This window comes from Podarcis vaucheri (genome assembly GCF_965113315.1).
Source record: "Podarcis vaucheri genome assembly, chromosome: 8".
NCBI lineage: Eukaryota > Metazoa > Chordata > Lepidosauria > Squamata > Lacertidae > Podarcis > Podarcis vaucheri.
This window is the reverse complement of record NC_138766.1, coordinates 72550020-72574950: the sequence shown is the minus strand read 5'-3', so window position 1 is coordinate 72574950 and position 24931 is coordinate 72550020. Positions and strand designations below refer to the sequence as shown.

General features: G+C 45.5%; 2 protein-coding genes and 1 long non-coding RNA gene across 8 annotated transcripts in view; 2 read left to right on the top strand and 1 right to left on the bottom strand.

Moving 5' to 3' along the window:
- Positions 1 to 3258, top strand: part of DPYS (dihydropyrimidinase) — a 42953-nt gene extending 39695 nt beyond the window's left edge. Inside the window, exons 9-10 of the mRNA XM_082235736.1 lie at positions 2228 to 2330; positions 3120 to 3258. Coding sequence (XP_082091862.1) covers positions 2228 to 2302 — 75 coding nt within the window. The 3' untranslated portion in view covers positions 2303 to 2330; positions 3120 to 3258. The remainder of the gene's footprint in view (positions 1 to 2227; positions 2331 to 3119) is intronic.
- Positions 218 to 24931, bottom strand: part of DCSTAMP (dendrocyte expressed seven transmembrane protein) — a 51573-nt gene continuing 26859 nt past the window's right edge. Inside the window, exons 5-11 of one of the 6 annotated variants that reach the window (XM_082235758.1) lie at positions 17557 to 17639; positions 17024 to 17107; positions 16788 to 16886; positions 15336 to 16007; positions 12133 to 13553; positions 6230 to 6556; positions 3623 to 5015 (exon numbers count right to left, since the gene is read on the bottom strand). In XM_082235758.1, the coding sequence (XP_082091884.1) occupies positions 4932 to 5015; positions 6230 to 6556; positions 12133 to 13158 (1437 nt within the window). In that variant the 5' untranslated portion in view covers positions 13159 to 13553; positions 15336 to 16007; positions 16788 to 16886; positions 17024 to 17107; positions 17557 to 17639 and the 3' untranslated portion in view covers positions 3623 to 4931. Of the gene's footprint in view, positions 2097 to 3324; positions 3602 to 3622; positions 5016 to 6229; positions 6557 to 12132; positions 13554 to 14715; positions 14762 to 15335; positions 16008 to 16787; positions 16887 to 17023; positions 17108 to 17556; positions 17640 to 24931 lie in introns of those variants that run through there. The other 5 variants (XM_082235759.1, XR_014222842.1, XR_014222843.1 and 2 more) reach the window with 5 other exon arrangements.
- LOC309539646 lies at positions 14683 to 15278 on the top strand. Its single transcript, XR_014222907.1, has 2 exons — positions 14683 to 14758; positions 15047 to 15278. It is a non-coding gene; the product is annotated as an uncharacterized lncRNA (long non-coding RNA).

Sequence of the window (24931 nt, the reverse complement as noted above, 5' to 3'; positions counted from 1 at the left end):
TCTTAAAGCATGTTTTTGAGGACAGTAATATCAAGTCATAATAAGGAGTGTGGCTTAATGAATGGAGGGCTCGTAGTGCACATAATAGTGTGGGAAAGGGAGAAGAAATATGTGGCAAGGGAACATGTACAGGAATCATCATGAGGCCATATGAGCTGAGATCTTGTACACAAAACTAATGCAGCCGTAACTTTGGCTGCACGACAACAGATCTCTCTTTTTCTTTTAATTTTAAAATAACCTTTATTATACAACAATTTACATATAACTTAGACAGTGCAATACAATACATACAATCTCTCATTTAACATAACACACTTTTGGCTTCCAATTCACCTCATTGTACGCATTTCATTATTTTATTTTTCCATTATTTAGCATGAAAGTTTTTGCTATATAATTTCTCTGTGTTTCAAGATTCAGTCTGGGTCTTTCAGGAGATTTGCATTATCACAATAATGTTTAAGGTATTCTTTAAATATTATCCAATCTTTACTAACTTTCTGCTTTGAGTTTCCTCTTATTCTCCCAGTCATTTTTGCAAGTTGTAAATACTCTATCATTCTCTCTTGCCAGTCCATTTTTGTGAGGATACTGTCGCCTTTCCAATTCTTTGCTATTAAGATCCTAGCCACTGCAGTTGCTTACATAAAAAGGAGTCTGATATTTTTTAAAATTTCCATGGACATAATACCTAACAGAAAGGCTTAAGGGTTTTTTTAAAAATGAGAATTTGAAAATCTTTTTGAGTTCGTTATATGTAGCATCCCACAATTCTCTTATCCTCTTACAATCCCACCACATGTGCATAAAGGTACCTACCCCATTTTTACATCTCCAACAGACATCTGAACTTTTCTTGTACAACTTGGCCAGAGTTAGGTACCATCCGTATAACATCTTCATCCGTTTTCTCTAAAATTGTAACATGCGGTGAACCTTATGCCTTCCCTCCAAAGCCTTTCCCATTCAATCATATGCAGGTGAAACTCGGAAACTCGGAAAATTAGAATATCGTGGAAAAGTTCATTTATTTCAGTAATTCAACTTAAAAGGTGAAACTAATATATGGGATAGACTCATGACATGCAAAGCGAGATATGTCAATCTCGTTTCTGATGAGAGCAGCTTTTGCATCTCATTTGGAAACCAAGGACCCAGAGTCTGGAGGAAGAATGGGGACGCACACAATGCCAGATGCGTGAAGTCCAGTGTGAAGTTTCCACAGTCTGTGTTGATTTGGGGAGCCATGTCATCAGCTGGTGTTGGTCCACTGTGCTTCATTAAGTCCAGGGTCAACACAGCCGCCTACCAGGAGATTTTGGAGCACTTCGTGCTTCCTTCCTTTCCCACGATATTCTATTTTTCCGAGTTTCACCTGTATATATTGTGTCCGGTTGAGCCCAGTGTACCATAACCAATTTCACCACCTCCTCCTTGACTTCCCAGTCAAGGAGGAGGTTGTACATCTTTGATAAATGTTTCCCTTTGGGCTGAATTAAGTTCTCTTCTAACTTAGATGTTTCTTCAGCAAATCCTTTTTGTTTATTCATGCCTAATCTTTCATTAATTTGGAAGTATTGAAGCCAATCAAATATATACGAAATTATTCAAAGTGCTTTAATTTCAATTTGTTACTTTTCTCTTCTAATAGCATTTTGTACGTTGCCCAGTTTCCCTTCATATTTTTCTTCTTCACAGCTAAAGCTTCTATGGGTGAGGTCCACCAGGGGGTTTTAGGTTCTAATAGTCCTCTATATTTACTCCATATTTTATATAAAGATTTTCTTATGTGGTTTAGAAACCCTTTGTGGACTTTCACCTTATCATAGGCTAGGTAGGCATCCCAACCATAGTGGTTGTCAAAACCCTCTATATCCAGCAAGCCTGTATCTTTTAGTATCATCCATTCGTGGATGCAGGCCAGACCTGCTGCCTTATGGTATAGTTTGAGGTCCGGTAGGGCAAAACCTCCTCTATCCTTCCAGTCTATGAGCAGTTTGTTTTATTGTAGGTTTCTTCCCATTCCAAATGAACCTTGAAATGTCTCTCTGCCAGTTTTTAAAACAATCCATTCCCCTTAAAACTGGAATGGTCTGAAATAAAAAGACAACAGGACAACAGATCTAATAGCAGTGTGCAATTTTGATTTTGACAAGTTTCTTGAGGTGGGGGTGGGGAGGGAAGGAGAATGTGAAAGAAATAAAAATGAAACATGTCATTGCAGGTTTGCCAGCCTGTTCCTGTCAAGCGAGCACCATATGTGGGCAAAGTGATTGCAGTTGCTGCTGAGGGAAAATAATTCCCACAATACAGTTCATCTTTGACATGTGAGTGTCTCATTTGGCCATTGGAAACTGACTGGTCCCAAAGCAAGTAACCTGTGGGACGAAAGTCCACACCAAGGCCCTTGCCTTCACTGCATTCCCATCCCGCAAATGAAAAGTATTGTTCTGGGGGTGGGAGGGGTCAGTCTGGGTTATATCCATGAGTGTCTTTCAGGTCTGTGATTCTGGCACCAAGGAGGTTTAGAATCTAGTAGAAGCTGCCATGAAGACAGCTATACTGCAGAGGAGTGACAAAACGATGGGTGCAATTCAACAAAGCCTTAAGTGGTTTCCCTTGCGCCCCCTAGGGGTTCCCACAACCCTCCAGAGGGAGATTTAGAGGGAACTGTGCTTTTGTGTGAACAGAGCTCATTCCACTTGTGCAACAATTTAGGGACCCATCCACAGCTGTTTTTTGTTTGTCCCGCAATTTCTAGTCACAGGTCCAAGAAGGGTTTTATTTTTGTCCCACTGCTTCCCCTGAGAAAAACCTGTTTACTGCAACATCAGAGCAAATGCCAATCTGCAGAAAACCCTATTGACAATTGTTCCAGTTCCACCGTAAAGAGGTCTTCCCAAGGAAAGTGACAGGACCAAAAAACAAAACCCCACACCCCACCTCTTGGACCCCTGACTAGAAATCATGGGGAAACTGGCTGCACACTTTGTTGAATCCCACCCGTTAGTAATTCTTATAAGCTCTTTATTCTTATTGCCTCTCTTGCTGACAGAAGTAAGAGACATCCTCCTTTGGAAGAATTGCATCATGTTTTCTTCCTCTTGTCTCTCTAGGTAAAAAAACCAGATGAAAATAATTCTGTTTGCCCTGCTTCTGCAACCTACCATGGAGCCCTATTAGTCTGCAATTTTGATTTCTGTATGATGCACCAGCATTTTATCTCAATTCATAAATGACTATTTTCCTCTACAATTTTTACCATTGCTTCCTCTTTTGAAAGTTTACAGACATTTATATTTATGTAAATAAGTGCATTTATATTACCATGCAAACCTTTTTATATGAGGACATGGAGGGGGGTGAGGTTGCTCTGTATTATGTAGTAATCCTCACAATTAAGACATTTAAGTGGAAAGCAGTCAGCCTTGCACCAGTCATCACGGAAGTCTCCTACTGTGATAAAGCTATTACCAGAATTGTATGTGGATAGTCATGTGCTTCAGTTTGTAGGTAGATTACTGGCACTGTGATTCTTTTTGTTTTGGGTTGGGATCATTGGCATGGCACCATCGGAGCTCATCTGAGGCTGATCTAACTTGCAAATTGATAGATTGATTGATATATATATATATATATCAATCTTAGTACACATGCCCTGGCTGTCACTTCAAATTAACATAATCAAGCAATTGCTTGATTCAATACAAATAAGCTTCATAATGGCTAATAACTCCCAATTCTATAATCCTGCAGCTAGACATACCTGTGATTTAACACAGGCCACATTATACACTGTACCACTAAGGGATTATCTACTCTGTTTTCCCACCTATGGAGAGGAATACTCGGCTCCCCCTACTACTGTCCTAGTGTCTCAATCTTGGTGCCCATGAACCCTCCACCCTTCCATCTGCAAAATTTACCAGTGGTAGAAATTCACGCTACCACCATAGAAATGAAGAGTTCAACCATGGTCATGGCAAAACGCAAGTCTGGAGCGGTTTCTCTGGGGAAATGAGTTACTCACAGTCTTTGGATTTTGTAGCAAAGCAAAGGAGAAAAATAAACAAGCAACCCTCCAGGCATTCTGCACATTACATATAGGTCATACTTCAGGAGTGTCAGTGTTCCGGACCTTGCCAGTTTTGATTGCCATCCCAAGACAACTGGGTCAGGCCTTCATTAATTTTTCAAACTGCAGCTGATCTGATTTAGGGGATTTTCCCCCACATCAAATTCAACATCTCATTCCCTTTAAAAAGAAGAGGAAGGAGAGGAAGTCCTGAATTTTTAGAATGTGGGTGGAATGGGTGAGTCAGAGGGGCCTCTGTATAGGCAGCGTCACTGGTGTACACAAGGATGGAGTGAGTTTGTGTGTGTGGAATGAGGTCACAGCACCACTAGAAGCAACATTAGGAAAGAAACCCAGTAATCCTAATTGGTTCTGAATAACTAAAACCCTTCATTTCAAATTTGCATCGTTCATGTTGAGTCGAAAGCTAGAGTTCTTTCATCTGTGAAAAATAAAACATGAAGTGGAAGGTGGCTGGAGGGACTGATGACACTTGGGTGATGATAGATATATAGTGCCAGGCGGGGGGGCAAATCCACCCACAGAAAAGAACATTGGCAAAGATCAGACAAAGGCAGCAGAAAAGAAAAGAGAAAGAAAGCGAAGAATTCTGAGCTCTCCTACTAGAAGATGCAAGGGAGGAGGCAGGTACAGAAAGAAATATGTGAATTATGCAGTGGTATCACTTAGGGTGTCAGACCGACAAGTCTGTACAGCTTGATGACTTCAAAGCTGAATGACAAGGTGAGAGTCAGAGGTGAAAAGTGAATGAATGTAAGAAAAATCAAATGCATCAGACCGTTTATTCACTTGTAAAACCATGGATTTCTTCATAGAGATTTTCTTTGCGTCGTTAAACGCTGCCGACTTTTGCCACCTCTGTTTGTTTCTTCCTGGAACTCCTCATTGCCTGGAGGATTGGGAACCAGAAATGTAACTGAGGAAGAGAGGAAATATAGATATATTTACAAGTGAGTGCCTACAATGAATTTGCAGGTGCCCTCTCTACCATCTTTCTCAGTCTAGAACAAGAATGGGGAGCTAAATTCTTATGTTTCTTCTTTCCTCTCTGAAGAAGTGGGGGCAGGCAAGTGGCTTAGCACCCTTCTCAAGCAAGATGGTAGCTAAACATCCACTCCCCTTCATCCAAATGGACTTTGGGGTATATATAGTTGACTCATCACTTGCACACATTTAACTTGTGTGATTGCAGCTTTATGCACTTGGTGGCCAATCACAAAAATTAAATGCATGCAAGTCTGACAGCTTAAAAACGTCTTCCGTGCCAGGTTTTCCTGTGCAGAAAGAGCTTTTAATTTCACATAATTTCTCTGGGAAGGTCTCACGAGATCTTGCAGGGCTGTCAGAGATCTTGCAGGAGTCTCCCAGAGCCAGCATGAGAGACTCCCAGAGCAAAGCCATTCTGAGTACAAGCTTTCATGTGGCCACTAATTTGGAAAAGAAGCAGGAAGGAAAAAAAACCCAAGAGAACAACCTACAGGAAATTACTCCAAGAGGAATCGACGAGGGGCAAATAGGTTGCCTTTCTATCTGTCGTCTCCCTCTACCGACTCAGTGCTGTTGCTTTACTCCCAACACATCCTTTCTTTGAGGGAAAAGGAAATTTCTAGACCAGTGGCAGGGGACTGCTGTGTGGGCCTAATTAGGGCCTGTCAGGCCATTTTGGGCAAACCATGTCCACCTTTACTGCACCTGCTGCTGTATGCGGCATCTGGCATTGGAAAGCAAGCTGCAACTGCAGCAAAAGAATAATTGGGAAAGGCCTGCCTTCCTTTGCAGGCATGGATTGGGTTTGAAACTTATCCCTGCTGTGGTTAGAGAGGCAAGCCCTTGTGTCACAGCAGAAGTGGGGCTGTGCAAACAGCACCTGAAGTAAGTCCAAGCATTACTTTCACAGCAGATGTGCTACCAGAATAGCCTGGGATGTTTGGCTTCTATGGTAGTTCATAAAATCCATAAAAAATATATATCAAGATTTCCCTTCCCCCATGTATAGGCAAAGGGAGTGAGCAAATCATCACCGTTGCCAGAAACTACAGATAGGCTTGTGCTCTGACTTTGGTTTCAGTTTGGTGGTTTCTAGGATCAAGCTTTAAGACAGCCCTACATCCCATGCTGTTTGTAACTTACCGTTGCAAACGAATTCAGCTTCCTCTTCTCATTCCTCTCGGGGAATTTTGATCTTTTCTTTAGTAATTTTGAGTGCAGATACTTTATCCGTTTCACGTCTGTGTTAGGATAAAATGATGTTGCCACTAGGATTTTAAGTTGCGTAAATGTAGAGACGCACAGCCCAAGCACTGTTAAAAAGAAGATGATGACACCCAGTTGGATCCAAGTGGCTGAGTGGGGAACATTTGGTCTGGGAATACAGGCATGCTCAAAGAGAGGGCTGCTGAAGGAAGTCTTATTGTCCACAATCTCCCCATGGTTGAATATGAATTTGTCGGAATTTTTCTGCACAAGAGACGTGAAAGAAAAATATTAAAAAGAAGTTGGCGTGAGCATTGCTTCCTCCTATGAAATACCTGATGCATGATGCTTCAAAGTCAAAGCAGAAGCATTGCAACTCAGCAGTGGAATTCCTTCCAGGGTCTCTGTGTGTTTCAAGTCTCCTACAGGATATTAACAGTCGCTTAACTACTGAGTCAAACCTGCTCTAGGCAATTGCTTAAGCCAGTAGGGTCCCTTTGACAACCAGCTTGCAAGAGATGTGTGATTTGGAGAATGCTTAAAGGAATGCTTAAAGCATCATCATACACAGTAGCTGAGACAGCCTTAGGTAAGGATGTAAGAACCACGCTGGATCAAACTAAAGCTCTGTCTGTTCAAAGTATAGGGAACCTTTGGCCCCCTAAATGTTGCTGAACTGCAACTCCCATCATCCTTGGCTCCTGGCCGTGCTTGCTGGTGTGGATGGGAGTTGTAGTTCTGCAACATCTGGAGGGCCAAAGGTTCCCCACACCTCGCCTATTCAAACAGACACCAGTGGAGAACCAGATGCTTATTGGAAATGGACAACAGGACATGGAGACACAAAACCCCACACTGCACCCACCCCCCATCGATACCCAGTGGGATAGTCCTCTTTCAACCTGGAAAGTCCTTTAGATTTTCCCTTTACCTCTATAAATATGAATGGGTTTGTTTTCACTGTCCCATTCATATCTCATTTGCCCAGAATTCACTAGACATTACAATATTCCAGTGAAGAATTGGCAGCTGTCATTGTAGGCTGTTATCTCCCCTTACTCCATGCCTGGGAACACATCTGCAAACCAGAGAAACTGTTGGTCTCGTGCACACACATCAACCTTTCACTCACAACCACATGTGCGCACACACTGGAAACACACACGCAGTACAGCCACACAAACACAGGCTTGGAGGAAAAATGTATTGGCTACAAATGATGGTTTCCAATGCACTTAATCTGTTAGCACAAGGATTTGCCATTCACAATAGACCTTGCCTCTGCTCCTCCACTTGCAGGCATCCCACATTCTCCCCCAAATCTGCTCTGGAGGGTTGGGTGAACCCCAGAACAGATTTAGCGGGTGCACACAGGGAGAAGGGACTTTCCATTGCACAGGCAAAAGCCCTTGCACTAACATTCAAAGCACTACACTCAAAGGCTTATTTCAAGCATAATTTCAATGGGGATAGGGGGGCAAATGGTCCCTATGGGCCTCAGAGAAGACCTTTGTGGGTGTACCCATGAGCACCACATCATGACTTTCACCCTGGAACAATACAGCACTTGGGGCATTCTGGGGAACCTCCCCAAAAGCAACCACCACCACTAGAGTAATAGGGCACTGCTAACTCCATCACACCATATTGCAATTTCCTTGCAATATCTGGTGGGCCACAGAGCAATGGATTAAATGGACCCTTCCCAGCATGGAAATTCTTCCAAGAGTATCATCCAGCCAACCTGATGCCCTCCATATATTTTTGACTACAATGTCCCTTAGTCTGAGTTAGCATGGAGAAGGGTTAGGGATGAGGGAACATGTAGCTGAACAACATAGGAACCATAGGATTGTAGAGGTGGAAGGGACCTCTGAGGGTCATCTAGTCCAACCCCTTTGCACTGCAGGAATTCTCAACATGTGGTCCCCCCATCCAATTGGAAACTTTAGCTTTGCAAATGTGCTAGCAGTTTAACTGCTACACCACTACATCATCCAGGCTGGTGAAGCCTGCTCTAGACTTGTGACCCAAGTCTGCAAGAATCTGCTAGATAGTTTAGTGCTGGAAGGCTTGCGCTCACTTTCACCACACCTGATACCTAGTAGACATGCCCTTTCATATTGATATATAGTGGCTGCTTCTGGTTGCTCAATGGAGATATATGGGCACTTTACCTATGTACAGAAGTACTCTGTGTTTATCACTTCACATGCCCCAGTCCTGACGATTGGCATTAAAAACAGCCTTCTGGGATCAATGAGTTACCAGCTCCAGTTGCCTCCAATATTTTCTCGGACATTCTGGTGTTACCTTCAGTCAATGCAGCTGAAGGTGTGCAAGCAGAAATGTATCTGCAAGTCCTAATTTGGGGAATGGGGATTGGGCACAGGAGGGCAAAGCCTATCTTTGCTCTGTGGCTTTGACTGCTCCCTAAGATGTACTGCATGGGGGAAATTTGAGATAGCAGTCACTGGGAATACACACACATACACAGAGTTTTTGCCTTATTTCCCCTTTGGGGAGTAAATTACCTGACACACACATGGGAGGCAGCAAAGGAAATTTCATCACACAACAGCAGGTGTTATTTAAATCCCTTCCTGTTTTGTTGTAATTGGAAGTTAAGCACTAGTTACCGTATTTTTCGCTCTATAACACGCACCTGACCATAACACGCACATCGTTTTTAGAGGAGGAAAACAAGGGAAAAAACATTCTGAATGAAACAGTGGATGTATCATTTTTGTGCTTCATGCTGTGGCCACAGACATGTGATCTGATGGTGAATTTGGGCTGACCCAATGCAAAGATCCTGAGGATCCATGTGGATGCATGCTTTGTAACCATGTTTTTTGCACCATTGCAGCCCCAGGCAACAGTGGGTGCGTGATTTTGGGGGGGCAGGCTGTAGCCATGGACATGCTATGTTCTCTGGTGGTGAATTTGGGGGTGACCCAATGCAAAGATCCTGAGGATCCATGTGGATCCATGCTTTGTAACCACATTTTTGCACCATTGCAGCCCCAGGCAACAGTGGGTGCATGATTTTTGGGGGGCAGGCTGTAGCCATGGACATGCTATGTGCTCTGATGGTGAATTTGGGGTGACCCAGTGCAAAAATCCTGAGGATCCATGTGGATCCATGCTTTGTAACCACGTTTTTGCACCATTGCAGCCCCAGACAACAGTGGGTGCGTGATTTTTTGGGGGGGGCAGGCTGTAGCCATGGACATGCTATGTTCTCTGGTGGTGAATTTGGGGGTGACCCAATGCAAAGATCCATGTGGATCCATGCTTTTTAACCACATTTTTGCACCATTGCAGCCCCAGGCAACAGTGGGTGCATGATTTTTTGGGGGGGCAGGCTGTAGCCATGGACATGCTATGTGCTCTGATGGTGAATTTGGGGTGACCCAGTGCAAAAATCCTGAGGATCCATGTGGATCCATGCTTTTTAACCACATTTTAAGTGGGGAGGGGAGGAAAAACACAGAAGGGTTAAGAATGCAGGAGTGGGGTATAACGGGAGGGAGGAAAGGAAGGCAAAAGTTTCCCCCACGCACCCACCCAAGCCAGCCAGCCAGCTCTCTCTCTCTCTCTCTCTCTCTCTCTCTCTCTCTCTCTCTCTCTCCTGCATTTTTTCAGCAGCCCCGGAGCACAGAGAGGAAGGAACGGCACTCTGCTTTCTGCTTTCCCCTCTGCTTGCCTGGAGGGGAGGGGCTTTCCCTGCTCTTTGTTCCGTTTCAGCAAACACAGCAACGAAACAGAGCGGGTGGGCAGTAAGACCCTGAGGCAGAATGCAGGAAAGCAGCAACTTCCTCTTTTCAGGTTTCCCTTCTCCGTGAAGCGCGATTTGATTTTAGCCTAATTTTTCGGCTCCAGGGACCACACATTCGCTCAATAACACGCACAGACATTTCCCCTTCCTTTTTAGGAGAAAAAATCTGCGTGTTATAGAGAGAAAAATACGGTATGTTGCTGAACTCAAATACCCTGCTCTCTGGAACACCTGAGATTCTTATAATTGCTTCTTGGATAAATGGTTTCTTTAGGGGAGAGAGGAAAGTTGATTGCTCAGCACAACCAGCTCTAAGAGGAAGTAATGGGAAATTCACCTGCTGAGGAGCAAAAAATTCAACGCAAAAGGAAAGAACTTGGGCTGTACTACTAAAGCAGGCAAATGTCTGGATGTCTATTAGAAATACTTTAGTTCTTGAGGGTACCAAGGGAGTGTATAAGATATATAACAGTGTTCTTGGGATCCCATTTTGCAAGCTGTCCCATCTATTTCTTTGGAGTCTGTTAGCAGGGGCGGGGGGTAGATATCTGAAGTGCATTTCCTCCAGTGAAAAACTTAAACCCACAAGTAGTTACTTCACAGAACCAGTTTGATGAGATGGCAAAAACAGAATAAATTGATCACATTGAGGGAGGATCATCTGATAGCATGTCACACAAGTGAGGATTGACTCTGGCAAACCTGCCTGCATCTGCAGGGGGGGAAACCAAAATTGGCTAACCCTTTCTATGAAACCTCAATGCTTGTTTCCATCTCTGCATTCTGCCCTGTATGGAAAAAAGAAGCTCTAATTCATTAACCATATCTTTAGAGCATCCTTTCTCAGCCTTGGGTCCCCAGGTGTTGGACTACAACTCCCATCATTCCTAGCTAGCACGACCAGTAATAAGGGATGATGGGAGTTGTAGTCTAACAACACCTGGGGACCCAAGGTTGAGAAAGGATACTTTAAAGGAAGGGTTGCAACTCAGTGTCAGAGCTTGCAAAACGAAACGAAACAAAACCTTGTATGCAAAAAATCTCAGGTTCAATCCCCATCATTTCCAGGTAGGACTGCAACACAAGAGAGCTGTAGTCAGTTCAGTGTTGGCAATATTGAACTAGATGGCTTACTGGTCTGACTCAGTATAAGGCAGCTCTTCCCCTCAGTTCCCGGTTTGAGGGGGTGGCAGGCAAAGTGTCATCCGGTGGGTCTCCTCTTCTGCCAGCTCTGGAGGTTCAAATCACAGGAGCAGCACTAGGCAGCTGGGTCTAGCCACCTGTTTAATTTCCCAAAAAGCCCTAGAGCTGGGCTGAAGGCATTGTGGGAAATTAACATGGCAACTAGAAAATTGGGGGGGGGGGGAGTAGGCAGAGCAACGGCAGCAGCTGCACAGGAGTTCCAGGTCCTGATGCCAGCCCTGCATTAGCCCCATAGCACTATCCCCAAACACCTATTCCGAGCTTGAGGATAATTCCCTCTTGTTCCCGAATGGCAATCAGTTCAACCTGGCACACTATAACATTGGGCAGATAAGTATAAATCCCACTTGCATCAGCTGACGGGGTTAGATAAGCAGAGAGGTCCTTCTGCCAAGCTCTCCTGGCTCAGCAGGCCACAGACCAACCTCCCCCTTCTGCCAGACCTAAAAATGATTCAGCAGCCAGTCATGGAAATCTTGTATCTTCCCATGGCATGTTGCTAGCAATCTTTTAAACTGGAAATGACAGGGATTAAACTGGAGGTCTTTGGCCTGCAAATCATGCTTGAGCCTTTGCTGCAACAAGACACCCAAAAGAGGCCTCCCAAATTTTGCACTTCCGTTTCCTCTGGCCACACAAAACACTCAGCATAACCAACGTTCCAATCTGCCTCTTGCTGTTTTGTCATTGCTTTATACGCACAGGCTTTTTAAAGCCTGCGCTGTTCCACCACCACCCAACCTCATTTTAAGGCCTTCTGCGCTGTGTTTTAGCATAAGTCTACTCTGCAGAAAACTTGTATCTAAAGCAATAAAAGCCCAAGAAAAGTGCCGGTAACTGTAGCTAAGGTACTTACATGGTAATACAATTTCAAATGGACCTCTAGCTCAGGGAAATCTTGGAGATGCTTGCTCACGGAAAAAATGAGCCAGTAAAGCAAATAATCTACTGCTGCAAAGAGAGCCCAGATGCAAAGGTTAGCAAGCACAGGGAGAAAAAAGCGTGCCGTGCATTTCCTTTCTTTCTGGGTCTGGCAAAAGGATGGAACCATTGTGTACAGCTCCCTTTCTTCTTTGCTGAGGGGAAGGACGCAGAGCTTCCTTCGCTGCCGCTGCCGCTCATCGTAGCGAATAAATGCTTTCGTAATGTAAGTGTTCTTAAACTTGATGTTGTGGGGACTCAGGAATTTCCTCATGAAGTGTAATGTCCCAAGAACGATGAAAAGAACCCCCAGCAGAGGGAGCACTTTCTTGCCCAGGTAGGGCGGTAGGGCTAGTATGGAGGAAATCTGCCTGGCAACGTTCTGGATGTGGAGCCTTGTCTCACTCAACCTCAGCTTCAAGCCTTCATCCAAAATGGCGTAAGACACATCCAGCTTGTCCTTCACTGACACAACGTCTTTGAACGGGTTGCCCAAGATCTTGCTCTGATTGTATATCCACCGAATCGCTTCGATGTAGCGGCCGAGGAAGGAGAAACGCTGTGATTGAAGGATGCAAGTGATGCTGTCTACCAGCTGATTTAGGTTGTGGAAAATGTTTTGGATGTTGCCAGCTACCACCGCCCCAGTCCCGGCAGCGATCAGGGCATTCCTTCCTTCGCGCAGGCCACAGGAAAGGAAGAAAAGCGCAGCAAAGCATCGCAGGTGCCTGGACAGAAACAAACCCATGGAAAGGGCAATCCAGAGGAATGGGGGTGCGACTGCAGAGAACGTGGGGTAGTCCGCTAGGAAGGAATACCCTGCTAGGAACAGGAACACATTCACCATCAAACTGACGGAGCTGCAGATCGCAAACAGACACAACCGGCCCTTCCAGCCAGACTTCTTTTCGCCCACAAAATGTGTCCATATGTGCTGAGCAAACGCAGCAAAAGAAGTCATTTTCTTCAAGGGGCTGGAGAGCCAGTAATGGTGACTGGGAATGGAAACAGATAGATGCCAAATTGATCTCTTAAGCAATCTATGGAGGTTATGCTTTATTCCTCAAAACTGAAAGACCTACCAGCACAGTTCTCATATATATCCAGGCGATCTGCACTAATGACACGATATCAAGCTAATTTCAGCTGAGCAGGAGTTGAGTAGGCAGCTGACATCTTGGAGGCAAGAAAGGAGCACTACGTCCAGGGCATTTTGATCTTGCATGATGATTCCTCAGACTGTCTGAATCCCTTCTCCTTGGGGCCTTTCATGGGGGTTCACTGACCCTTTTCGAAGGGGTGGCTGTACCCTGAAGCTGAATGGATGGTGCAAATGGTTGTTTGATTACTCTGCCACTTAATCCAGGTTGTTGTTCAGTGTAAAAAGAAATAAACCAGAGGGAATTAATTCAACTCAGTACATTCAATAGTAATTTTTTTAGCCGTATTTCCTACTTCCAATGCCACTGGGACAATCAGTCCATCTCTCTTTATTATAAAATAAAATAAATGCATTTAAGAGACATCAGCTACATGGTTTATAGTTCACCAAGCAACACAACTCCAGCTTTCACTTGTTACTTGGCTCCCATTGTTTCCACATAACAAGTTTTCTCTAAAGAGGCAGAGCTGATTTATATGCATATTAGATTTTTTAACACAACACAATCAATCAGATTCTAATTAAATAAGATAAACTTTTCCAATTTTGTCCTGTAATGAGAGTCTGTTGCCTTAACAAATACTATTTTATAAGGATAACTTTATCTTTTGTTTTCAGCGCAGACACAGCAGGTTCCTAGGAAGTGGGGTAGATGTTTATACAGACACAGATCTTAAGATTATTAATATACTTCCCATTTGTGGATTTTATCATTATTCATGTGCCTGTATTACTATCTGCTCCGGCTCCAAAACAGAGATGAAGGAAGAGTAGGAATTTTCCAAAGATTACACCCTGGAAATCAATAGACCTTGAAGAACACCTTTCCCCATACCATCTCTCCTCCCTCCCCACCCCAATTGCCTGTTCAGAGTATCATTAGTGAAGGAGGTAATAATAGTGGTGGGCTGGAACACCACATTTTTCTGTAGCGGCCCTAAGACTATGAGGAGGTGTGCTCCAAACCTGGGAAGCCCATCAACGCCTCTCTCTTTTGTCCTTGGCTTTGACTGAAGGCTAAACTAATTTACATGGCAAATCACGGTAAAGGCAGCCATTTAACAAAATGGTGTCCTCCTGGTTTCTGTACACAAATGTCCCTAAGGGTTTCTCCCTGTTCTTTTATATGCATTTTCTATCTATGGCGTATGACAAGACCTTCTTGGTGGTGGCTCCTTGTTTGTGGAATGCCCTTCCTAGCAAGGTGCATCTGCCTGCAACATTAACAACTTTTAAGAGGGATTTTTATAAAGTTCCTGTTCACCCAGACATTTGATGGCTGAAATACACTGTTTCCAGCAACCTTCACATTAGCCTGTATGCACTGGTGGTAACTTGTCTTGAACAAATAGTTACCCATGTTGCTGCTGCTCCCCTGAATGTGTCCAACGGCCCCAAGGTCCTGCAACAAGCAAAACAGCCTTGTTGGCCAAAACAGAAGCATTCTCTCAGCCCCTGATTAATCATGCAGTCCTAAGCACACTTACTAATAAGTCAGTCCGATTGAGCCTATTGACTTATTTCAGAGGTAATTTCATTTGTATTGCAATGCATGCCTGCAATCCGATGTATGCATACTTTGTAATAAGCATATTGAACTTATTGGAACATATAGGTTGGGACTCTTAACACCAGTACAGAAAAAGGGGGCGGGGAGCAGGAATGTTACTCTATACATTTCTGGCAGTTCCTTGAAGCTCAAGAATCTTTTTGGAAAGGCGATGCACTCGGCGAATCCAATTTGTAATGGATATGAAGCTGATGCCTTAGATCCTTTTGGTCCCCTGCATTGAGACTTCTGAATATTCTTGCACCTCCTTCCTTCTATTTATTCATAGCTGGACTCAGCTTTGTACCCTGTAACCAGCAGCCAACATTCTTGTTTGTTGTTATTGATTAAAACTATATTATAAAACAAACCACATTAATACTCATTTGCAGCCTGCTTAAAAACATAATTCTCAAGATTTACTTACAGATTCTCCTGCAAGGCACATTACGATTTTTTCATGGAGTGGTGCTTCTTGATTGTGCGGGGAAGGACTGACTAGTGGTGCAAAGAAGTTTATGCTGAATCATCCCAGCCGTTCAACCCACCCACCCACCTAATGCGTCAGACCATTCTGAGATGGGCCTTGTTTTGATGACGATAAATGTGACTGAAACAGAATGTGGGTAAAATGGGGAAGTTATTTGCATTAAGAACTGTGGCCGATCTAGGTAAAATTCCTTGGCATAATGATCTCCACTTACAAATAAAAGATGATGTTCAGAGTGGCACATGAAGGTGGGCAAATCCACCTCTGCTAGGGTAAGGGAGAATGGTAGGAAATATTTATCATGACTACCTCACTCCCTGCACCTTCCACAGAATAATACACTCTTGCCACTATGCTGGAGAGGCTGTGAGTAGGGCACATTTTTTCACATGTGGTGGTTGTGTCCTGATTTTGCTGCATTCTGGAAATATGACTTCAAGGAAATTAACAAAATTACCTGTCAATCCCTTCTCTCTGATCCACAACTGGCATTGATGCATATATTTGAAGGGCAGACTATGTCAGTAATGTATAAAGATGTGGTGGCTGCATGACTTGTGATCGCCAAGAACTGCCATCAGCCTTTTTTCCTTGCTGGTACCACGAGATCTGGAATTTGACAATGATGGAGAAGTTAACACAGAGACTCAAGGCATCAAGTAAAGGAACTCAATCAGATTCCAAGATACATCTTTATTGCATTTATTTATTGAGACTTTCCCACCCCCTTGGAAAGCGATGGGAAAATGAATAAGTACAGTGGTACCTCAGGTTAAGAACTTCATTCATTCAGAAATGACTGGCAGAATCCGAGACCAGGGAGAAGAGTCGGTGGAAGAAGACTGGAAAAAGTTTAAAGATTATTTACACAAATACTGTAAAATTAATGAATGTTAGAAGAATGTTGGAACGGAGTTATATGGCTTTAGTAGAAATGTTATAAGGAATTAAGTATAAATAGATTAATAGAATATTAAAGGAAAAAATAAGGTTAGAATGTGTTAAGATAATTATAGGATAGAAAACAGAGGAAGATGGAAAGGAATTGCTGAAACAATTAACAGAAGTGGAATACAAAAAGGGAGGTGTGAGGAGGTCGTTGAATGAAAGATAAGATACTGAAATTGTTTGATGTGTTTTAAGCTGTTTTTGTTTTGTTATTTGTCAGTGTTATGTAGTGTTTTTGTATTGTATTGTATTGTTCTTTTTTTTGTAGTGTTGTGTTTAAATTGTTGGAAAAGTAATAAATATTATTTTCAAAAAAGAAAAGAAAAAAGGACTTCATTCGTTCTGGAGGTCCATTCTTAACCTGAAACTGTTCTTAACCTGAGGTAAAACTTTAGCTAATAGGGCCTCCTGCTGCCGCTGTACCGCAATTTCTGTTCTCACCTGAAGCAAAGATCTTAACCCGAGGTACTATTTCTGGGTTAGCAGAGCGGAGTCTGTAACCTGAAGCGTCTGTAACCCGAGGTACCACTGTAAACATTTCTGATAAATGAATAGGGGGAAGAGAAACAGAACATTACTCAGCAAATGGTTTAGATTATCAGCAAGCTGGAAAATCTACTTAGTTACCACTAATTATTAATAGTTTTGAATAAGAGGAACATTGTGGTTGTTTTTACCATCATATATATTGGAATAACAGGAACTGCTGAAGAATTGCTGAAGAATTGAAGGGAGATGCAGTGGAATGACCTCTTCTGTTCCTAAAAGGAGGACCAGAATTTTTATAATTGCTTTATGGTGGAATGAATGTGTATCCTCCTCCCACCTCCCTCTGCTCCTCAGTGTGAGTCACATGCCTTGAGAAACATTTCATTGTGTGAAAAAGAAGTGCAACTGTTTTGTAACAGTTTGCAACGGCATTGCTTTGAAACTGGGTGTGAATGTAACTGAAAGAAAATTACTGCATTTTGTTTGTTACATAGATACACCCCACGTTTCCATCAAAAATGCCCATGGCAGCTAAACAACAATAACATGCAGAATAAAAAAATAATCAAATCACCAACAAGTAAGCAATATGACAAAAACAACAACAACAGATTAGAGCAGATAAAAATGGCAGCTAGTTAAAATACAATTAAATGAGAAATGTGGGTTTAAATACAGCAGAGCAAAACAAAACAACCCAGCAGGCCAAGTGGATATTTACATTTTTTGAAGGGCTTTGCCTGTTTGCAGAAGACCATCAACAAGCGGGCTGGACAAGCCCCATCTGGTAGGAAAATCCAAAGTCTAAGGACACATTCAAGAGGTTGCTGCAATCAATATCAGTGAGTATACCTGTACGATGCACACATTTCTAAACACATTTCCATCTCATTCACAATTTTGGGTACCCACTTTTCAAAATTCTTAAGTGTAAACCTAAAAACGCAGTAGCTAAAATCCAGCATGGAGTTTGCCATGCTTAAAGTCCCACTGATTTCAATGGTGCTTAAATGCACATACATGTGCCCTGGGTTGTGTGAAGAAGGCACAATTCCACATGCAATATTCCTGTAAAGAAATGTGAGAAGAAGAATTTGCAGTGCAATGATTTCAATGGATCTCAAACAGAATAAGATCCCTGAAATGATCCATGATTGAATGTATAACTGGGATGATCAAGTTCCCTACCTCATCTTACATAACCCTGGAAATAGGAGTGAAATATACGTCAACCATAATTGAAAGTGATTCCAAGGTTTGGGGAAATAAAGGGAAGACGCTAGAATCTTTGGTAAATCACAGAACTAGTTGTTGACAATGAAAGTGAACTCCCAGGACAAACTGGAGCAGCCCCAGTCAGAGAAAGTTATTGGCACCTAAGACCAATTGAAAACAATGGAACTTAAATTAGTCACGGCTGATTTGTCCTACTGATTTCAACATGATTTAGGTGGAACTAATTTTCTCCCATTCCTTCTGCTTTCCTGGATTTCTGATCAGGTGTATACATGGAATAAGACTCCGCACATATGCTGGAATAATACATATGCCTTTGGAAGCTCTCAGGTATGGTGTTAAAGTGATGAATACCCTTTATCCTCCCTGCATCTGGAACCCAGCATGCACTACCTCTGAACATGGAGGTTCAACTTCATTATCATAGCTAATGGAAATTGTGTGACCCTATTCATATCTGTGATATACCCACTTGAATATGTCTGATCCCTCCAGTCTGGTCTCCATCCCCATGGATGTCTATAATGGGCTCTGAAATTGCATGGAACTCACTGACAAATCGCTTTTTGTTAGAAACTCCATTTCACTACTTCTAAAATTGGAATGAGAGACAACTAGCAAAATATTATGCATGTTGATTCCATACAGTTCCACTGTGCTCAGTGGGATTGCTCCCAGGAAAGTGCGTACAGGGTTGCAGCCTAAGGGTGAAATCCCAAGATTGCATACCCATTGACTTATTTCTGAACAAACTTGCTGAAGAGCATGCTGTTAAAATGGAGTAAGGATCAAACTAAAGTTTGCTTATTTTTTCTTTAAAAGTTTATGTTGCTTGATTGTAAAAAAAAGAAAGACTCAAAATGGTTTTCAAAAGTGACACTATTGTTAATGTCTATGTCAAATATATGCAAATGATGATAAAGTGATACAGATATGAGCATTAAAACTGGTATTTAGATGCAAGTAAAGGTAAAGGGACCCCTGACCATTAGCACTAGTCGCAGATGACTCTGGGGTTGCAGCGCTCATCTTGCTTTACTGGCCAAGTACAGCTTCTGGGTCATGTGGCCAGCATGACTAAGTCGCTTCTGGTGAACCAGAGCAGTGCACAGAAATGCCATTTACCTTCCCGCCAGAGCGGTATCTATTTATCTACTTGCACTTTTTGACATGCTTTCAAACTGCTTGATTGGCAGGAGCAGGGACCGAGCAACGGGAGCTCACCCCATCGCGGGGATTCGAACTGCCAACCTTCTGATCGGCAAGTCCTAGGCTCTGTGGTTTAACCCACAGCGCCACCCATTTAGATGCAAGCTGACCCCCAATGCACAGCTCTTCATTATTAAATATATTCTGCAATGAATAAATACATTCTGGGGGGAAATGTTATTTGCAATGAATAAAACGACTAAGAAGAAAACTATCATACTGGAGTGTGATTTTCCTGGCAGCTGGCTTCTCCAGCAGGTGCCGATAACACTGGAGCAAGGGGTCATGCTGGCTCACCACTGGAGCAAGCCAGACACCCACAGTGTGGCTCTGCCCCTGCTATTTCAAGGGCATCTACGAAACGGGATACACAGCATGCATAACTCACACCAGGGTCTAGATTGTGCTGAATGCAAGAGTGTAATTGAATGTTGCATCAGTATGTCAATACAACCTGCATTCTTTTCCCTGCAAAAATCCTGCTACCTCATAAGAAGCACTGCAAAGATAGCAAGTAAGAAGTACAGACTTAAGAGCTGCCCTTCATACATTCCAAAAAACAATAGTGAGGAAGGCAGGGAGTGGGGCATTTGGTGAGTCCCCCTCCCCCCAATACCAGCATCGACAACCAGCACCCTTAGGGAACTGTTGTGGTCCTCAGCACCATGGAAGGCCCACCTGCACCGTCACGGCCCAACAGTTTGGTCTGAGAGCCACTAATTTTCAGGGGGTTGGACTAGATGATCTTCATGGTCCCTTTCCAACTCTATGATTCTATGATTTCCCATAATTCCCAAGGTTTGGTCATTCAGCACAATTCCCCAGAGCAAATGCTATGTCAGAGGCATCGTGGGAAATTCAAATGGGGGATTGTTCACCAGTTGAAGCACCGCCGTTGTTGGTCACCAGGAAACACAGCAGAGACCCATCAGAGGACACTTCTGAGACAGATCATGAAGATACCCAGCAAAGTATTTCTTTCTGCAAAAACCTAAAAGGTCAGATGACAGCCTGAAATCTGTTTAGATTTTGGTAAACTGCAATAACTATTCTAAACATTCTAAACAGAGAGAGATTAAGCTTTCCCTCAGGTGAACACAGAGATGAGGAATGATTGAAAGATGAACGTGAGGCAGTTTTTATGTGCATTTCAGAGTCTTGTATATATGCTCCCAAAGGTGAGTTGAATCACACATTTTCCTGATAGCATAACAGTGTACTGCCTTCCCTGTAAGGATCTGCAGATGAAATATTATGGAGCAGAACTTCTTTCTGTGGAACTAATTTATGGATTTTAGTCCAAGTGTGTGGAAGATCAACCTCTGGTAATTTTTTGAGGCTGTCAGGGGTTCAGGAGCAGAGACGCAGAGAAGGGAGGAAGCAGAGAGCGAGGGGGAGGAATCCGAAGGGAAAATGAGTGATGATGACGACCCGAGATCTCCAAGCCTAAGCAGTGAGTCAGAGGACTCCCAAAAGGGAGCCCCAGTGAGCAGAGCAAGGGGGGGATCCGGGGGGACACCCCAGGAGGAAGGGAACAGAGGAGATTCAGAGAGCAGCAGCTGGAAGTCGGGACCCACGCTCATAACTGAGGGCGGCAGCAGCTGGAAGTCGGGACCCACGCTCAAGACTGAGAGCAGCAGGGAGGAAGGTAGCCAGGCATCGGGTTCCGGAGGCTGTCAGCAGGAGGGAGGGCACGAGTCAGGGGTGGTCACGCCCTCCTCAGAGAGCGAGGCAACGGTTAAGAGGAAAGTAGAGAGTTGGGCGCGCGCGCCAAGTTCAAATGCAGCGGAAGCTGGAGCAGTAAGCAGCCCGGAGAGTGAGCCAGGTCCTAAAGCCCGCCGCAAGGAGGCAGAAGGATCAGGGGGGTCAGCGTCAGAGGAGAGTAGAAGGGAGGAGGCCCAGGGGGGCAGAAGGACCCAGAGACGTAGGGAGAGGCGAAGGAGGTGGAGCAAGGCTAGGGTATTAAGCTGGTGTGCAAGAGGCGGGGACTCAGACGGGTCTTCGCCGACCTAGGGCAGAAGGTGTAGAGCTGCACGCTGCAGTTCGGAAATGAAACCTGTAACTTAATAAAGACTCTTATAAAGTGAACGCTGGCGGACTTGGTCCTATGTGAGCTGGGACTGGGTGGCAGCTCTGACAGTAAGACCCGTCTCTTAAAAGCTTCGGACACCTGATATCTCGCAGCGGAGAGAGAGGCAGCTGGAGGAGGGGATCGGTGTTTGGGAGCAAGCTCACGACGGTTAGCAGAGATGACGGAAGCAGAGAAAGTTGCAGCGCTGCAACAGGCAGTTACCCAATTGAACGCGGAGGTACTGGCATCCAAGAAGAGGGAGGAGGATGCGGCAGCCGCCTACAGAGATCTCCACGCCAGGTTTGAAGCATGGGTTAAACACGGGCAGCCAGGACCCAGACCGGAGGGGGTTGGGTTGGCACGGAGAGCAGGAGGGCTTGTGGCTCACTTCGATGGGAATTTACAACAGTACCCCAATTTTCGAGCAGACGTAATGTGCGCACTGCAACTGCTGGCAAAAGACTTTAGAGATGAGGAAGAGAAAGTGGGGTTCATACTATCCCATTTGCATGGGGATGCTAAAGCGTGGCTACGCAATTTGTGGAGGGATAAAGATCCGGCGCTTCAGAATGCAGATGCCTTTATCAAAGCGATGGATGCGTGTTTTTTGTCTACTATTGATGTGGATCTTGCCCGACGGGAGATTCATGGACTGAAACAAGGGAGGGCAAGCGTCCGGCAGTACCACGCCCGCTTTTTTGCGCTGGTCAGTGCCTTAGAGTGGGACCGGGATTCGCCCCCTGTCAGAGACCTGTTCTGGGAGGGTCTAAGCTCAGCGGTCAAGGATGAAATTGCAAGGGGGGAGAGGCCCCGAAGCACGCAGGAGGTGGTCCAAAGGGCGCTGACTGTGGGGGTGAGGCTGGAAGAACGTCCCTGGTGCAGAGATGAAGGACGTGGAGGGCGCGAAGCAGCGAGAAGTTTCTCTTTCGTTCCAAGAGAAGCAGCGCGTGCGCAATCCACACCTCCGCCAGGAGGGGGAGGGGAACCGATGGAGGTTGGAGGTGCAAGGGCTCAGTCAGCAGCCAGAGCCCAAGCACCGACAGCAGTGAAAGCGAAGCCTCCTAGAGGGAACAGGAAGTGTTACATCTGCGAGGATCCAGGCCATTTGGCGAAAGAGTGTCCCCGGAGGCTCCACAAGCACACTGCAGCCTCAGCAATGGTGACTGCAGCAACGCAGCAAGGAGAACCACAGCAGGGAAACGACGATGTCTGGCTGGAGACAGAGGCACTGGGGCCCAGCCAGACGCATCAGTGAAGCAGTCCCCAGCGATCTTGCAACCCACGGACCCCCTCCCACCCAAACCAGTAGTGCAGCTCACAGCATCTCTCCAGCTACCCGATGGCGTCACTATCGAAGTACCGCTTTCTGTGGATTCTGGAAGCAACGCAGACTTTATAGCGCAGGATTTTGTGGAGCAGCACGCTATACAGCTACTGCCTGCCACTCTGCCCCTGCAAGTCGTCACAGTGGATGGCAGAGAGTTGCTAGGGGGGCAGGTGGTGAAGCAAACGCCACCGATGGTGATGCGCCTTGGCAACCACAGGGAAGTCATCAGTTTTAATGTCACCCAACTGTCGGACACGCCCATTGTGTTGGGCATGAGTTGGCTGGACAGGCACAGTCCGACACTGGCTTGGTACCAGAGACAGCTGATCTTCGGCTCCTCTTATTGCGCAGAACACTGCATCCTGCCCAGACAGGAGGGAGAGGAGGAGGAATCACAACTGCAGTTGGGAACGTTGCAAGCAGTCCCCCACAAATACGCAGACTTTCTGGAGGTCTTCTGCGAGAAAGAGGCTGACAAGCTACCACCGCACAGGCAATATGACTGCAAGATTGACCTCCTACCAGGGGCGACGCTGCCGAAAGGGAAGCTGTATTCCATGTCTGAGGACGAATTACAGGAACTCAAACAGTTCATAGATCACAATTTGCAGCGCGGTTTCATCCGGGAGTCCAGGGCAGTAGGGGGCAGTCCTGTTTTCTTCGTGAAGAAGAAGGACACGCCCCAGAAAAGACTGGTGGTGGATTTTCGCCTCTTAAACAAGATGACCAAGCCTTCTGATTTCCCCATGCCCAGGATTGACGACCTGCTAGCGACGGTGCGCAAGGGACGCGTGTTCACCAAGTTGGACCTGCGAGGTGCGTACAATCTCATCCGCATGAGGGAGGGCGATGAGTGGAAGACAGCCATGTTCACGCCTCTGGGCACCTACGAATACAGAGTGATGCCGTTTGGATTGCAAAACGGTTCTCACTGTTTCCAAGCTTTCATGCATCATGTGTTGGCGGGACTCCTTTACAAGAAGTGCGTCTGCTTTCTGGATGACATCCTGATATTCTCCGACTCGCAGCAAGCCCATGACCAAGATGTTCGGGAGGTGCTGAAGAGGCTGCAGCAGCATAGACTGTACGCCAAACTGGAGAAGTGCCAGTTCGACACGACGGAGGTGGATTTCTTGGGTTACAAGTTGTCGGACAAGGGGCTAGCCATGGACAGCGCCAAGGTTCGTGCGGTGTTGGATTGGAAGAGCCCGCGCAATCGGAAGGAGGTCCAGCGGTTTGTCGGCTTCGCCAACTTCTATCGCAAGTTTATCAAGGGGTTCGCGATGCAGACGGCGGCCATTACGGACACGCTAAGCTCCAAGAAAAAGAAATTCATCTGGACGGAGCAGGCGGAGCAGTCCTTTCAGGCACTCAAGCGTCTCTTCGCGTCGGAAGAGCAACTGCTGCATATCGACCCCAGCAAACCGATGCGGGTAGAGACAGACGCGTCCGATAGAGCAGTGGGAGCTGTCCTGCTGCAAAGGGACCCACAGGGGGTCTGGAGGCCGGGAGCGTTCTACTCCAGAAAGCTCAGCAAGTCGGAGCAGAACTACACCATCTGGGACAGGGAGTTGCTGGCCATTCATGCAGCTTTCAAGGCGTGGAGGCACTTCCTGATCGGCGCCAAGCACACGGTGCAGGTCTGCACGGATCACAAGAATCTGGAGCACTGGCGCACGGCTCAGTTCCTGAACCAGAGGCAGATACGTTGGGCGGAGTTCTTTGCTGACTTCAATTTCCGAATAGAGTACGTCCCAGGCGACACCAACGTCATGGCGGATGCACTGTCCCGCAAACCGCAATACCTCGAAGAGGCGACGCCAGCGGCAGCCATGCACATCTTCGCGCCAACAGCGTGGGCGTGCGCTTCAGCCACAGTAGACCTGGATGCGGTGCGGCGGGCGTTGCAGGACGACTCCTTCGCGCGGGCGAAGATGGCAGAGGTGCACAAGGGCACGGCGAAGGGCGACGAGTTCCAGATACGAGACGGCTTGCTCTTACGTAAAGGGGCCATCTACGTGCCGGGAGACGAACTTCGCGCCAGGGTACTGCAGCAGCTGCACGACGCACCCACGGCCGGGCACTTTGGCACGGAAAAAACGGTGGAATTAGTCGCAAGGGACTTTTGGTGGCCCAGACTGAGAGGGGAAGTCGCGGACTACGTTGCGAGGTGCGACACCTGCCAGAGGGCCAAACCGGTGCACAAACCACCGGCGGGACTGCTGGAACCGCTGCAAACGCCGTTTGAACCGT